The sequence below is a fragment of the Arachis hypogaea genome, chromosome 18 (assembly GCF_003086295.3).
Source record: "Arachis hypogaea cultivar Tifrunner chromosome 18, arahy.Tifrunner.gnm2.J5K5, whole genome shotgun sequence".
NCBI lineage: Eukaryota > Viridiplantae > Streptophyta > Magnoliopsida > Fabales > Fabaceae > Arachis > Arachis hypogaea.
The window spans coordinates 129,796,450-129,811,088 of NC_092053.1; the positions used below are offsets into that span (position 1 = coordinate 129,796,450).

At 32.9% G+C, this 14,639-nt stretch overlaps 1 protein-coding gene across 1 annotated transcript; it reads left to right on the forward strand.

Annotated features, from left to right (window-relative positions):
- The first annotated feature begins 2,460 nt into the window (after positions 1-2,460).
- On the forward strand, positions 2,461-10,260 carry LOC112772172 (RNA-dependent RNA polymerase 6). Its single transcript, XM_025817060.3, has 3 exons — positions 2,461-2,815; positions 5,905-8,625; positions 9,017-10,260. The coding sequence occupies exons 2-3, from the start codon at positions 5,917-5,919 to the stop codon at positions 9,914-9,916; spliced, it is 3,609 nt and encodes a 1,202-aa protein (XP_025672845.1). The 5' UTR covers positions 2,461-2,815; positions 5,905-5,916; the 3' UTR covers positions 9,917-10,260.
- The last annotated feature ends 4,379 nt before the right edge of the window (positions 10,261-14,639 follow it).

A 14,639-nucleotide genomic window follows, 5' to 3' on the forward strand; every position in this document is an offset into this window, starting at 1 on the left:
ACAAAGTTGCGGAAACTATAGAGGGATTAAGCTTATGAGTCATACTATGAAGCTATGGGAAAGGGTGATAGAATAGAGGTTGAGAAAAGAGACACAAGTAACAGAGAACCAATTTGGATTTATGCCAGGCAGATCTACCACTGAAGCGATATACCTATTAAGAAGGATGATGGAGAGGTATCATAGTAATAAAAGGGATCTACATATGGTGTTTATTGATTTGGAAAAAGCGTATGATAGGGTACCAAGGGAAGTCTTATGGAAGGTTTTAGAAAAGAGGAGAGTAAGGATCGCATATATTCGGGCAATTAAAGACATGTATGATGGGGCCACAACTAGTGTGAGGACTCAAGGTGGTGTGACAGAGGAATTTCCTATTGGTATAGGATTACACCAGGGATCATCCTTAAGTCCATACCTTTTCACATTAGTCTTGGAAGTACTCACAGAGCACATCCAAGAGCCTGTGCCATGGTGCATGCTTTTTGCCGATGATATCGTCCTTATGGGAGAGTCAAGGGAAGACCTAAATAAGAAGTTGGAGTTATGGAGAGAAGCTCTAGAAGTGTATGGTCTGCGCATAAGTCGTAGCAAGATGGAATATATGGAATGTAAGTTCAGTCTGAGAAGGGAAAACCCCAATATAGAGGTGAAGATTGGAGAAAACATCCTACGAAAAGTTAAAAGTTTTAAGTATCTTGGGTGCATCATACAGGATAATGGAGAGATTGAACAGAATGTAAATCATAGGATCCAAGCAGGTTGGTCAAAATGGCAGAGTGCATCTGGTTTTATATGCGACAAAAAAGTGCCTTTAAAACTTAAAGGTAAATTCTATCGCACCGCTATAAGACCGGCTATGCTTTATGGTACGGAGTGTTGGGCGGCTAAAGGGGAGCACGAACATAAGCTGAGTGTGGCAGAGATGAAGATGTTGAGATGGATGAGTGATCATACGCAATTGGATAAAATAAGGAATGAAGATATAAGGGAGAGAGTTGGAGTAGCACCCATTGTGAAAAAGATGGTTGAATCGCGTCTCAGGTGGTTTGGACATGTGAGAAGAAGATCGATAGAACATCCAGTCAGAGGGTGGATGAGATGAAAGATGGACAAAGGGCGAAAGGCAGAGGAAGACTTAAGAAGACCATCCATGAGGTGGTCAAACGAAATCTACATGTAAACGGTCTCTCTGTAGACATGATACATGACAGAGCACAATGACATCGTTTGATTCATGTAGCCGACCCCACTTAGTGGGACAAGGCTTTGTTGTTGTTGTTGTATTAACTGAAAAAAATTCATTATCTAACTTTATATTTATTTATACTTGATTTTTTTAATTTTTGGGTTTGGCTTATTAATTTCAAGGTAGGTGAAGTAAAAATATATATGATGCGATTTTTTTATCAAAGAATAAAGAATTAGATAGAAAATCAGAGAGAATAGAAATTTTTTTTTAATTAGGGCCATTAAAAAAATAAAAATTTTCATTACATCATGAATATTTTTATATTATTACATTATACTCTTATTTATAGTATAATTTTTTAATTGGACTAGTCCAATACTATTTCTATTATTATCATGTCCTTCAAAATAACTTTATCCTCAAGATTGTAAAAAAATATAAATTTTAATAAAAATTATAAGTTAATTATAATTAATTAAAAAAATCAAACAATCCTAAAATAATATTTTTATGCTGCTACTAAAAATTCAAAATCATAATCAAATATATCGATTTTATTTTCTAAATTTATCAAAATAGTGGTACAAACATCCTTCTTAGTTGTTTAGATTTTGTTATCAATATCTCATTTACCGTGTAAATTACAAGATAAATTACAAGATATATGTAAACATAGTTTCGTCGTTATTTTTTTTTTTTCAAATTCATTTACAATAAACCAGACTACGCATATCTCTATTACATTTGTAACAACAATGAAGTAATTAATAGAATATAAAAATGTGAATAGTTTTTAAAAAATATAAAAATAAATATAAATTTTAATTTAAAACAATATTATATGACTAATAAATATTATTATTTTTATTTTATACTTAACGAATAATAATTTATCTTCATATTTACAAGAATTTTATGCACAATAAATATATAATTATAAGAATTTACATACATAAATTAATATAACTTATATTTATATTTTTCAAAATTTATACATATAAATTAATAAAATTTATTTATAAAAATTAAACAAAAAATACTAAATATTACTACCCCCAAGACCCAACAGTTTCTCTTTAAAAAAATTCTAAAGAAAATCAGGAATATACAATGGCCCCCTTAGACGGTTAGACTTAGACCTTAAGTACAGGGCAAACGAGAAGGTGAGAGAGTCGTGTAGTGGCTTTACACGTGGCACAAATTAATTGGTCATCGCACACAGAAAGTGTTCTTCAGAACTACTCACAATTCACAAGAAAACTGAAACCCCAAGGGATCAGACAAGCAAGAACCTCATTTCTCCTCTCTCCCTCTCAACTAAGTGCGGGGCTGCTGTCGGAAGAACCACCGTCGGCGAGCCAAGCACCACCGTCTGGCTCCAGTGGCTACTTCTCCACCTTCCCTCGGTTCCGTTCGCACCGTCCGCTGCAGAATCCACTGCTAGCTGCGGCAACCCGTCACTGTCTCGTGCTCCGTCGCGATTCCCTGGAAACGCAGCTGCCACCTGCTTCTTCGTCGTTGGAGCCTCCTCTTCACGATCCCAAGGGAAGACCGCCGCAAGGAGTGGAGCTGGTCTTGCCAAGATCGGAGAAACGCGCCGGAATCCTCCGCCACACCTTCGAGGTTTTGTTTTGATGTGGATTTGAAAATCTGGATCCAAAATTGTTGATACATTCTGCAAATTTGTTGTTGAATTGTTTGTTGAATTTGAATTTGCATCGAGTTCTTCTTCTTCTGCATCCATGATTTTTGAAGTTTGGCATGAATTTTGTTGTTGTTGCTGAAATTGTGGCACCGCATCTTTGTAAATATAACTTGACAATGAGGATTGCTGAATTGTTGTTTGAACTGCCATTTCTGTTGATTTTGCTTGTTGCTGCTGTGGTTGGACTAGGAAACAGAAATCTGATTCTTCTTCTGCGTCTTCTTCATCTTCTTCTTCTTCTTCTTTTTCTGTGTGAACTGGAATTTCTGTTTGTATTGCATAATCTGAGTTTGTTGTGAGATTTTCTGCTGGTAGATTTGTTGCTGAATTGCTGTGTGATGAGTAACTAAATTTTCTGCTTGGTGATTCTTCAAGTTGCTGTTGTTGTGATTGAATTACCAAATTAAAATCTGAGGATTCTCCTTCTGCTCCTATGGTGTGTTGTTCTCCAAATTGTAGAGCTGTGGAAATTTCTGCTTCAGGAGTTGTTGAATTATCTGCCTCTGGGTTGTCGTGAATCTGGAAAATTGGAGACCGCTGGAGTTGTTGATGATTGTGCAAGGTTGCACAAATTTTGGTGCAAGTTGCTTGAATTTCTTCAAGTATCTTGTTTTTGATAATCTGAATTCAAGCTTTGTAAACTAGTTTGAATTTGATCCCAAATCGAATCCGAGGAATTATCATGGGAGTTTGGTATGGTGTTCAATGAAAGCACCATTTGATACAAATTTGTATCAAGAAATAGAGAACTAGATAAAAAATTAGACAGAATAGAGGAGAAATCCCTAGAATTAGGGCCAAAGAGGAAAAATAGAGTTTCTCATTACATAATGGATATCCCTATATTATTACATCATACTTCTATTCATAGTATAATTCTCTAATTAGGCTAGTTCAATACTAATCCTATCAATATACATCATAAAATATTTAAAGAAAATGTCAGAAAATAAAATACAAGGCAAAACTCTTTTGTTAAAAAAGTAAAAAATAAAGAATAAATAAAATATTTTGTTTTGGTTCAAAGATTTTTGCATCTACACAAAGAATAAAAGGTTAAAAAGGTATGTTTAGTTTACATTGTCCGAGCTCACTTTCCTTCCTCCCTCACTGTTGGTTAACAAAGCTGCTTCAATTTATGTTTGTTTATTTTGTCAATTTTACTGATTTTGGGTCACTGAAATCTGACTCCAAGTTGCTGATTTTTCTATTTTTGTTAATTTTTGCTTATTTTGTTAAACTTCGATGGATGATGGTTGATGGTGTTTTGTTGAATTTTCTGAAATAATTTTATTGTTCTAAGTTGTTCTGAAACAATGTTGTTGCTGTTTTGTTGAATTTTGTTAAATTTTCTGAAATAATGTTGTTGCTGATTTTCTAAAATAATGTTTGATGGTTCATTTGAATGATTGTGTTGAGTATTTTTTGCTGAGTTAATTTATGGGAACTCTTAATGATTATTATGATTTGTGATGAGTAGTGTTTTTGTTTAGTTTAAAACTTGCGTATTAATGTTTTTTTTTTGTGGTAGATCATTGTGTGTTTGTTTGATTTTTGTAGTTATAAACTTGGAAGTTGTTTATAAAGTAATAGATTATGAATGATTTATTACATAAAATTATAAAATTTTAAATTTTATTAATTTAAAAATAATTAAATTTAAATATTTAAAATTATATATTAAATTTTTAATAATTTTATATTTAATAAAACCGGTTAACCTTTGATTAAACCATTAAATCAGTCACTCTATCAGTTCATTAACCGGTTTGGTTCACGCAACCTTGAAAAGAAGAAAAAGAGGAGGAGAGGGGCGATGCTTGTGTTGTCTGTAGTTAGTTAGTTACTCTCATAAACTTCGTTCCGAAGGCAACTCATTTCCAACACTCACACTCACACTATTCTAAACCCCCTCACTCCAACACACTCTTCTTCTTCCAACTTCAAAATCCCACTTTTCCTTCGCCATTTTCCCATTCCCACTCCTCATTCAATCAGTTATCTTTCTACTTTCTCCTGTAATGTAATTCCTTTTTTTTATTTCTATAATTGGTTGATGATCAAGATGGTGTCGTTGGATTGTTCAGTTGATTATGATGATGATGATGATGCTTGATTAGGTTAGATTAATTGTATTGATCAAAATTGTATCTTTTAAGTCCTTGCTGGTTAATGGGTCAGCCATGTTACACCATTTGCTTTTCTAGAAATTAGGACTTAGGAGTGCTACTTTAATTGCAATTGAGAATTAGGGTACAGGGAAAGAGCCAAAGAGGGTTACTTTGCAACACATGTTCCCTCTGCATCGAATCCTATGCTTCTGTGTTGTTAAGAGTTGAAGCCCTGCTTCCTTGTGCGGCTGTTTTAACTTTAACTTGTAATTGATGCCTGAATTCTAGGATTTGACTCACTGAAGAAGGAGAAACAAAGAATTTTTGGATCAGATCTATATGTAACTGATGCTTGTTCTGTTGCTTTCCATACTGAGCTGTAGCTTACACAATCTTTTTCGTTTTGGATGTCAGTGCTTTCTCCCTTTGTGCTTTCACAGGTTAATTTGTTTTGTAAATTGTGTTCTACAAGCTACTTGTTGAAATGTGCCTCTCAAGTCCCAAGTTGCATTTTTTTTTTGGCTTTTTCTTCTGTTATTGTTTTCTCTTCTGTGTAATGGTTTTCATTTTGAAATGCTTGGATATGTTTTGTATTTTAGTTATTTGCATTTGATGTATGTACAGGGTCTGTTTGGTTGCCAGCAAAACATGAACTTATTTTCTCTATTTTTTTTCCTTTTTCGTACTTTTAATATATTTTATATTTTAATAAACTTAAGCCGAAATTGATTAGAGGAGTGAACTACTTGTGTTTGTTTTGAATGCTGGTTTGTTGCTTATTTATAACCTAATGAATTCGGCTTTGGGGATTTGTTGGGATTGAAGGTTTCCTGCAGCCAAGTATTGATTTGTGAATTCTGAATTTCTGATAAATTGTGCGATTTATAATTTTTCAGGATCTTGAGAAAATGGATTCTGAAGGAAGTGAAAAGGGGACTGTGGTTACTCAGGTTAGCATTGGTGGATTTGACCGTGAGGTCAGAGCAAATGATCTTGTGGTATTCTTGGAAGAGAAAATTGGAATGGTAGATAGGTGTCGCTTGAAAACATCTTGGACCCCTCCAGAGTCATATCCAGATTTCAGCATCATTGATACTACACGGGTTAAAAAAACTGATGCCTATCAGAAGGTGGAGCCCCATGCCTTTGTGCATTTCGCAATGTCGGAATATGTAGCTGAGGCTCTTAGTGCTGCAGGTCGAGGTGATCTAGTTTTGAATAACTCGCCGTTGAAAGTTAGTTGTGGTCCTGAAAATCCACACTTCTTAAGGCAGAGGAGGAGAAAGACAACTCCTTTTAAGATGTGTGATGTACTTGTTGAAATTGGTACTTTAGTTAAGCCTGAGGAATTTGTAGTCGCTTGGAGAGGACCTAACAAAGGGGTAAACTTTCTAGTGGATCCTTTTGATAGCATGTGCAAAGTTTGTTTCAATAAGGACGTTGTATTTGCATTCAAAGGAAAAGAAACAAAAGCAGTCATAAAGTGTGATTTTCAGGTGGGATTCTTGGTGAGAGACATAAATGAGATAAAGCAATATAAGGATATGTCATCTTTTGTTGTTTTATTGCACCTTGCTTCAGCTCCTTGGGTTTGGTATAGAACTGCAGATGATGACATTGTAGAATCTCCAATTGATTTGCTTGATGACGACGATCCGTGGGCTAGGACCACTGATTTTACACCAAGTGGGGCCATTGGTCGCTGCAATTTTTATAGAATTTCAATACCACCACGCCATGGTGCAAAATTGGTTAAGGCCATGCATTACTTGAGAGCTCAAAGAGTGCAAGATATTTCACTTAGGCGACCACCTAGGGTACTGGATGAACTAGATTTTGGTGTGTCCATGTCAGATCCTTTCTTCTGCATTCATTCACAGAAAGGTGTTGCTTTTGATGTTATATTCTTGGTTAATGCTGTCTTGCACAAAGGTATAATCAATCAACACAGTTTGTCAGACGAGTTTTTTGAATTGCTGAGAAATCAGCCTAAGGAGGTCAATGTGGCTGCCCTGAAACACTTATGTTCATACAAGCGTCCAGTGTTTGATGCAGCTAAGAGGCTGAAACAAGTCCAAGAATGGTTGCTCAGAAATCCAAAACTTTTTCAGAACTCGAAACAGTTAGATGATGTTGTTGAGGTTAGAAGACTGGTCATCACTCCAACTAAAGCCTACTGTATACCACCAGAGGTTGAACTGTCCAACAGGGTTCTTAGAAACTACAAAGAACTTTCAGATCGTTTCTTAAGGGTCACCTTTATGGATGAAGGCATGCAAACAATCAATGCGAATGCTCTTAACTATTATGTTGCTCCCATAGTGAAGGAAATCACTTCAAACTCCTTTCCGCAGAAGACACTAATATATAGGAGGGTGAAGAATATCTTGGAAGAGGGGTTTCATTTATGTGGCCGAAAGTATTCGTTTTTGGCCTTCTCTTCCAATCAACTGCGGGATCGTTCTGCTTGGTTTTTTGCTAATGCAAGCAACGAAACTTGTGATACCATAAGAAATTGGATGGGAAAGTTCAAAATACACAATATTGCAAAATGTGCTGCTCGGATGGGACAGTGTTTTTCATCCACTTATGCAACAGTTCAAGTTGCAGATGCTGAGGTTAACTATCGTTTGCCAGATATTGTAAGGAATAACTATGTTTTCTCTGATGGCATTGGTATTATTACTACTGATCTGGCAGGGGAAGTTGCTGAAAAGTTGAAATTGGACAGTGTGCCCTCTGCATATCAGATCAGATTTGCTGGTTTTAAAGGGGTAGTAGCCTCTTGGCCTGCCAAAAGGGATGAGCATCGGCTCTCTTTAAGGCCTAGTATGGACAAGTTTTCTTCTAATCATAAGACCTTGGAGATTTGTGCTTGGACTAGGTTTCAGCCTGGATTTCTGAATAGGCAGATTATAACATTGCTTTCAGCATTGGATGTATCAGATGAAATATTTTGGCAAATGCAGGAGGCAATGATTTCAAGGTTAAATGAAATGCTTGTGGATGCCAATGTGGCATTTGAAGTTCTTACGAAATCCTGTGCTGAGCATGGAAATGCTGCAGCAATAATGTTAAGTTGTGGTTTCAACCCCCAAAATGAACCTCACCTTAGAGGTATGTTGACTTCCACACGTGCTGCACAGTTATGGGGACTCAGAGAAAAGTCTAGGATTTTTGTATCTTCTGGCCGGTGGTTGATGGGTGTATTAGATGAGTTGGCTGTGCTTGAACAAGGGCAATGCTTTGTTCAAGTGTCTACTCCCTCACTTGAGAATTGTTTCTCAAAGCATGGGTCAAGATTTTCAGAGACAAAGAACCTTCACATAGTGAAAGGTTTGGTGGTTATAGCCAAAAATCCTTGTCTTCACCCAGGTGATGTAAGAGTTTTGGAGGCAGTTGATGCTCCTGAATTGCATCATTTACATGATTGTCTTGTGTTCCCTCAAAAAGGGGACAGACCTCATACAAATGAGGCTTCTGGAAGTGATCTTGATGGGGATCTTTATTTTGCCACATGGGATGAAAATCTTATTCCACCTAGTAAGAGTAGCTGGATACCTATGGATTATACTGCACAAGAAAGCCAACGTACCAACCGTCAAGTCACTACTCGGGTATATGCCTTTCTTTCCAAACTTTATCTATGAATTTCCTCTTTAACAAGCAGTAGTGTGCAGTATTGTTCATGGCCCATGGTTAATATGAAAATTTTAATTTCATTTCTGTGTGAATTTCTGGTAGGAACTTGCATTAATGAGATAATATTTCATATAGGGGAACACTATGTACTAATGTAATACCGAATTGTGAGTAAATTAGGAAATAAAACATAGTATGTTTTTAGCTTCATGTTGTGTGTGTTATGTTGCACATGTTTATGTACGGACTTGCACAGTCTTCTGCAACCTTGATTTAGGATATGCTTTAAGTTGGTTTTTCTCATTGCCTTTTTTCTGTTAACGGTGTGACTCAGCAATTGAAAGTTGTCTGTCTTTCATTCTGCAGGACATTGTAGATTTTTTTGTCAGAAACATGGTCAATGAGCATTTGGGTACCATATGCAATGCACATGTTGTACATGCCGATTGCAGCGAGTATGGTGCCTTGGACGAGAAATGCATAAAACTGGCTGAGTTAGCAGCAACTGCGGTTGATTTTCCAAAGACTGGGAAGATTGTTGCCATGCCACCTCAATTGAAACCAAAATTGTACCCTGATTTTATGGGCAAGGAGCCGCACCAATCCTATAAATCCACAAAAATCCTTGGCAGACTTTACAGGAGTATCAAAGATGCCTATGATAAAGAAATTGATGCACCTGATTTGAACTATCCAACAGATGACATACCTTACGATACAGATCTTGAGGTTCCAGGATCTGCTGATTTTATTGCTGATGCATGGGAAAAGAAGTGCTCTTATGATGGTCAATTGAGTGGACTTCTTGGTCAATATAAAGTGAAAAGAGAAGAGGAGGTTGTCACTGGGCAGATCTGGTCAATGCCAAAATACAACAGTAGGAAGCAAGGGGAGCTGAAGGAGAGACTCAAGCACTCATATAGTGCCCTGAAAAAAGAATTCCGGAACATGTTCGAGAAATTGAATTTGAATCCAGATGCAGGAGAATTAAGTGACGAAGAAAAGAATCTGTTGTATGAAAAGAAAGCTTCGGCGTGGTATCAGGTGACATATCATCCTGAGTGGGTAAAGAAGTCCCTTGAACTGCAATTCAAGTCCCGAGAGAGCCAGGAGCCAGGTAGTTTGGGGAATGTGGTGATGCTGAGTTTCCCCTGGATTGCTGTTGATTACCTTGCTCGCATGAAGATAAGGCATCGAAACTCTGGAAACTTCGACTCCACTAGGCCAGTTGATTCCCTGGCAAAGTACCTATCCGAAAGGTTATAGTCTGGTTTTGCTTGATCCCGGCAATAAAACCACTCTGCCACTTTGAAGTATGTTGGTGAACATGCGTTCACTGCAAACAATATGCATGTGTTTCTTAATAATGTGTTTTTGTTTGGTGTTTCACTGATCATTTTAAGTTCCTTTGCTTTTGAGGCAATTTGTATGGATTGCATTTTGTACTGCTAGTCCTGTTGTGCAGGATGTTATGTATATAGACTGAAAGTGAGTTTGTGTAGATTTCAATATGTGAAATTGCAACTTGTATTGGGGAATCCTTTATATTACACCAAGTTCAATCCTCATTGAGTTACATGACTCATGCTTTGAGCAGCCTTTTTCTTGAACGTGTGCTGTGTGCATATGTGAATTGCATAAGTAGTATGTTTCTATAAGGACTACTGCTTTGAACATGGTATTGGTGAACCTGGTAATTGTGGAAATTCATTAATTGAGTACCATGATATGGATGTGAAATTTTGTGCTCACTGCTTGTTCCTAAGGGTGTGTTTGGCATTGTGTTCCCTCTTGGGGTTGAAAATTCCTATCCCAAATTGCACTTGATAAGATTTGCATAAGCAGCATATACAATTCATGGAGTTGCCATAAATTGCTAATGCTATTCATTTTATAAAAGCATCCACTTCAAATTAAAGCTCAGATGCTTACGGATAATATTATGTTATGATATTTTTGCAAAAGAATGAAGCACAATCAAAGAGGTCTATCCTTGTACAATGATATTTGTAGAACCACTAAATGTAGTTCCATTGTTAAGTGGTAACTCATCCAACTGCTGAAAAGATTTGGAACATGTAGAAAGTGAAGAAAATGAAAAGTTGAGTGTGTGGTAACTAATGCTATTCATAACAACTTTCAATGGTCTAAATAGTAGGGTGTGTTTGGATTTACGTTGGAGAAGAGAGAAGCTCGTTTGAGTTTCTTGAAAGCTTCATCTTTATGTTTGGCAATATTTTTATGCTGTAAACGCAGAAGTGATTTTTGCCTTCAACCCAGGTTTACCAAAAGCTAAAAATTCTAGCTTTTCCGTTCACCTTTTCACGTTGGATTGAACTTTAGGTTTTATGTACCAATTATGTCCTTCATTATTCATATGTTTATTTTTTTTATAGTACTTTTTTCTAATACTCTCTTATGTAATATTATTATTTTTTATAAAACTTCTGTTTTTTTATGAGTTCTTTTATTGTTATTGTTATTTTTTTTTGTATGGAATATTTTTTTTACTTTGTATTATAATTCTATTAATCCTATTAGAGTACTAAAAAATATTGAGAGTACTAAAAAAATATTAAAATTTATTTAAATATTTAAAATAAAATTATAAGATAACATAAAATAATTATTTAAATTCATGTCCTTTTTTGTAATTTTTTATCTAAAAGTGATTTTGAATAATGTAATCCAAACAATATTTAGTTTACTATAATCCATTTTGAATAAAAATTACCAAACATAAACCACGTTAATACTAACTCACTTTTGATCAAAATCAATTCTACAAAATCAATTTTATACAAACCTCAGTTTGCAAACCATAATCCAAACACACACTCAAATTCTGATCTTTATTTTCTTTTTCTTCTTTCCCACTTCAACTTCACTTTCACATCATCATCATCATCATCATCATCATCATCATCATCATCATTATTATTATTATTATTATTATTATTATTATTATTATTTTGGCCATGTCACTAAAATAATTTAACTCTTTGCATAACTAAAAAACAATTGTATGTAAAAGTTATAGTTTTGGTTGACAGTCTATAAATCTTTATACAGACAATGTGTTAGTTAATGCCTTTAAGATATTGACCCAGCAGTTTTTCCTCATTGAAGTGACCAATAATAAGATTATGATGTTCATTGTAAATCCTAATCAATATATATCCTTATGCATCAGTTGAGAAACCCTTCTTGTTTCATCAAAAAGTAATGTTATTTCTACACTTCATGCGATATTTATTTCAGGCTTCAACTTATATCTAAAGATAAAATATATTAGATAAATAAAAATGGATAAAAACTGCAATTTATTTAATAGTTGTGGATTAGATGAATAAAAGTGATATACTAAATTGAGTGTACAAATAATAATAATAATAATAATAATAATAATAATAATAATAATAATAATAATAATAATAATAAATTATTATTATTATTATTAGTAGTAGTAGTAGTATACTCGTTTAAAATAACATATTTTTGGTTCATAATCAGTTATTTCAAATTCTTAAATATTTCAAAGTTAAAAAATATTATATATACACAAACAATTACTCACTATATATTTTTGTTTATTGACGTAAAGCATATGTAAAATAGCACTAGTTATTTAAAGTACATTTTTGCTTATTTACGTGTGCTATTTAAATAATTCACAAGTTATCATGTGTATAGTCTTCTTTTAACTTCAATAAAAGAATATTACTTTGTGAATCTGACAATTGAATATTGGTGGGAGGTTGTAGGGCTTTCTAATCACTGAAAATCAATTCCATAACGCAAAATAAGCTAAAGCCAATAAGAAAATCAGAAAAATTATGCATCTAAACTTTTATTTAACAAGTCTCTAACTGAATTAAAATAATATATTTTAATTTTATATGTTATTTGAAACAAAAATATAAAACATATTCTGCATTTTTCTTTTTTTTGCCCTTTTTTTTTAACTTTTTTCTTTTTTTTTTTCACATTATTATTATCATCTTTTTTTTTTATTTTTCTTTTTCAAAAAAGAAACAAGAATAAAAAAAATACATAATTAAAATAAAAAAAAGCGACAACCAAAAAAAAAGAAAAAACAAAATAAATTCTCAAAAAACTACCGCATTAAATCCAGAACCTTAAAAACTTTTAATTACAAAATTTTTATGTTATAGTTAAAAAATTTTGGTATCAAATTTAAAAAAGAATAAATTTTTAAGAATTTATATTTTGGACAGATTAGTCCTTAAGTAAAATACTAATAATATCCTTCAGATGTGGAAAATTAGTTCAAATTAAGATTTTTTTATCTAAATTATAGGAACTAATTTAAAAGTAATGTGTCCACATCTGTTATCATAGAGAACTTTATTAGTATTTTTTTAGGAACTAAAATGTTAAAAGTATAAATTCTCATGAGTTTATTTGTCACTTTACTCTTTAAAAAACTTTTGTGTCGCAGTTTACAAATTTTTTGTGTTATTTTTCTGTTTTATATTTTTTTCGAATTCTTCCTTCTCTTCGTCCTCCTCCTTTTTCTTATTTTTATAGTTCTTTCCGTTTCACACTTTTAATTCTTTTTGTTTTACCTTTTAAGAAGAATAAAAGCAAGAGTAAAGTATCGTTTTTGTCTCCAACATTTAGGGTAAGTTCCAAAGTTGTCTCAAACATTTAAATCGTCATATTTAAGTCCCTAACATTTTAAAATTGGCTCAATGTTGTCTTGCCATTAGGGATTTGATAACAGAATTGACGGCGAAACAAAATTGAGACGATTTTGAAACATTAGGGACATAAATAGGACGAAAACGTTGGGGACAAAAATGATACATAAAAATAAATTTTAATTTTTTACTGTATATAGTTATTCAATTATTTTTCAATCACATCTAAATAAATTACACTTAATCACATTACTTTCATTCTAAATAAATTTATTTTTATAATTTTACTTTCATTCTAAAATTTTTAAGAGTAAAATCATAAAAAATAATTTTATCTAGAATAAAAGTAATGTAATTAGGTTTAATTTACTGAGATATCATTAAAAAATAATTGAATAACTATGTATCGTAAAAAATTGATATTATTAAAAGATAAAATTAAAATTCATTTTTATGTATCATTTTTGTCTCCAACGTTTTTGTCTTATTTAAGTCTCTAATGTTTCAAAATCGTCTCAATTTTATCCCGCTGTCAATTCAGTTAACAGATCCTTAACGGCAGGACAACATTAAGCCAATTTTGAAATGGTAGGGACCTAAATAGAACGATTTAAACGTTATGGATAATTTTGGGACTTACCCCAAATATTAAGAACAAAAACAATATTTTACTCTAAAAATTAAAAAAAAAATCAAAAAATAGAAAAATAAAAAAATTATGCAACTTTTTATTTTTTTAACAATAAACACACAAACTTTTGAAAGAAAGATAATTAATTTTATAAATAAAAATAAAAAACAACATCAAATCCAAAATCTTGAAAATTTTCGAGCCAAAAGTTAAGAAATTTATATATCACAGTTAAAAAATTTCAATGTTATTTTTATTTGAAGAAGAAAAAGTGTGATTCATGTGTATGTGTATGAGTAATTTTTATTTAGTTTGGACCAATTTAATCAGATTTGATGGACAAAAATATCTAAATATATAATCAAACTGATAAAAAAAAATATTCTCAAATAAACCACAATTATTTATATATAAAAAAAAAACAGAATTATCACCAGATCATGGTCGTTGCTTAGTTTTTAAGTTTTTTGGATATTTCTGGGAAAAAAAAATGGTTACTAAAAATAACCTACATTATTGGTTTGTTAGCTCTTGTTCTTTAAAAATAACCTAAATTTATATATTACTAAAAATACCACTCAGCAGATTCAACAAACATCTACTTTGTACGGTCACCAACTAAGCATTATGAGAAGTTATTAATTAATTGATTAATTAATTAATTTTGGAGTTCCCCACAAAAGTACATAGAGGA

What these genes read in the sequence shown, in the direction of transcription:
- LOC112772172 (XM_025817060.3), top strand. Translation starts at nt 5,917, where the DNA reads ATGGATTCTGAAGGAAGTGAAAAGGGGACTGTGGTTACTCAGGTTAGC. An exon ending in ACCGTCAAGTCACTACTCGG is followed by an intron (nt 8,626 to 9,016) that starts GTATATGCCTTT and finishes TTCATTCTGCAG; the next exon opens with GACATTGTAGATTTTTTTGT.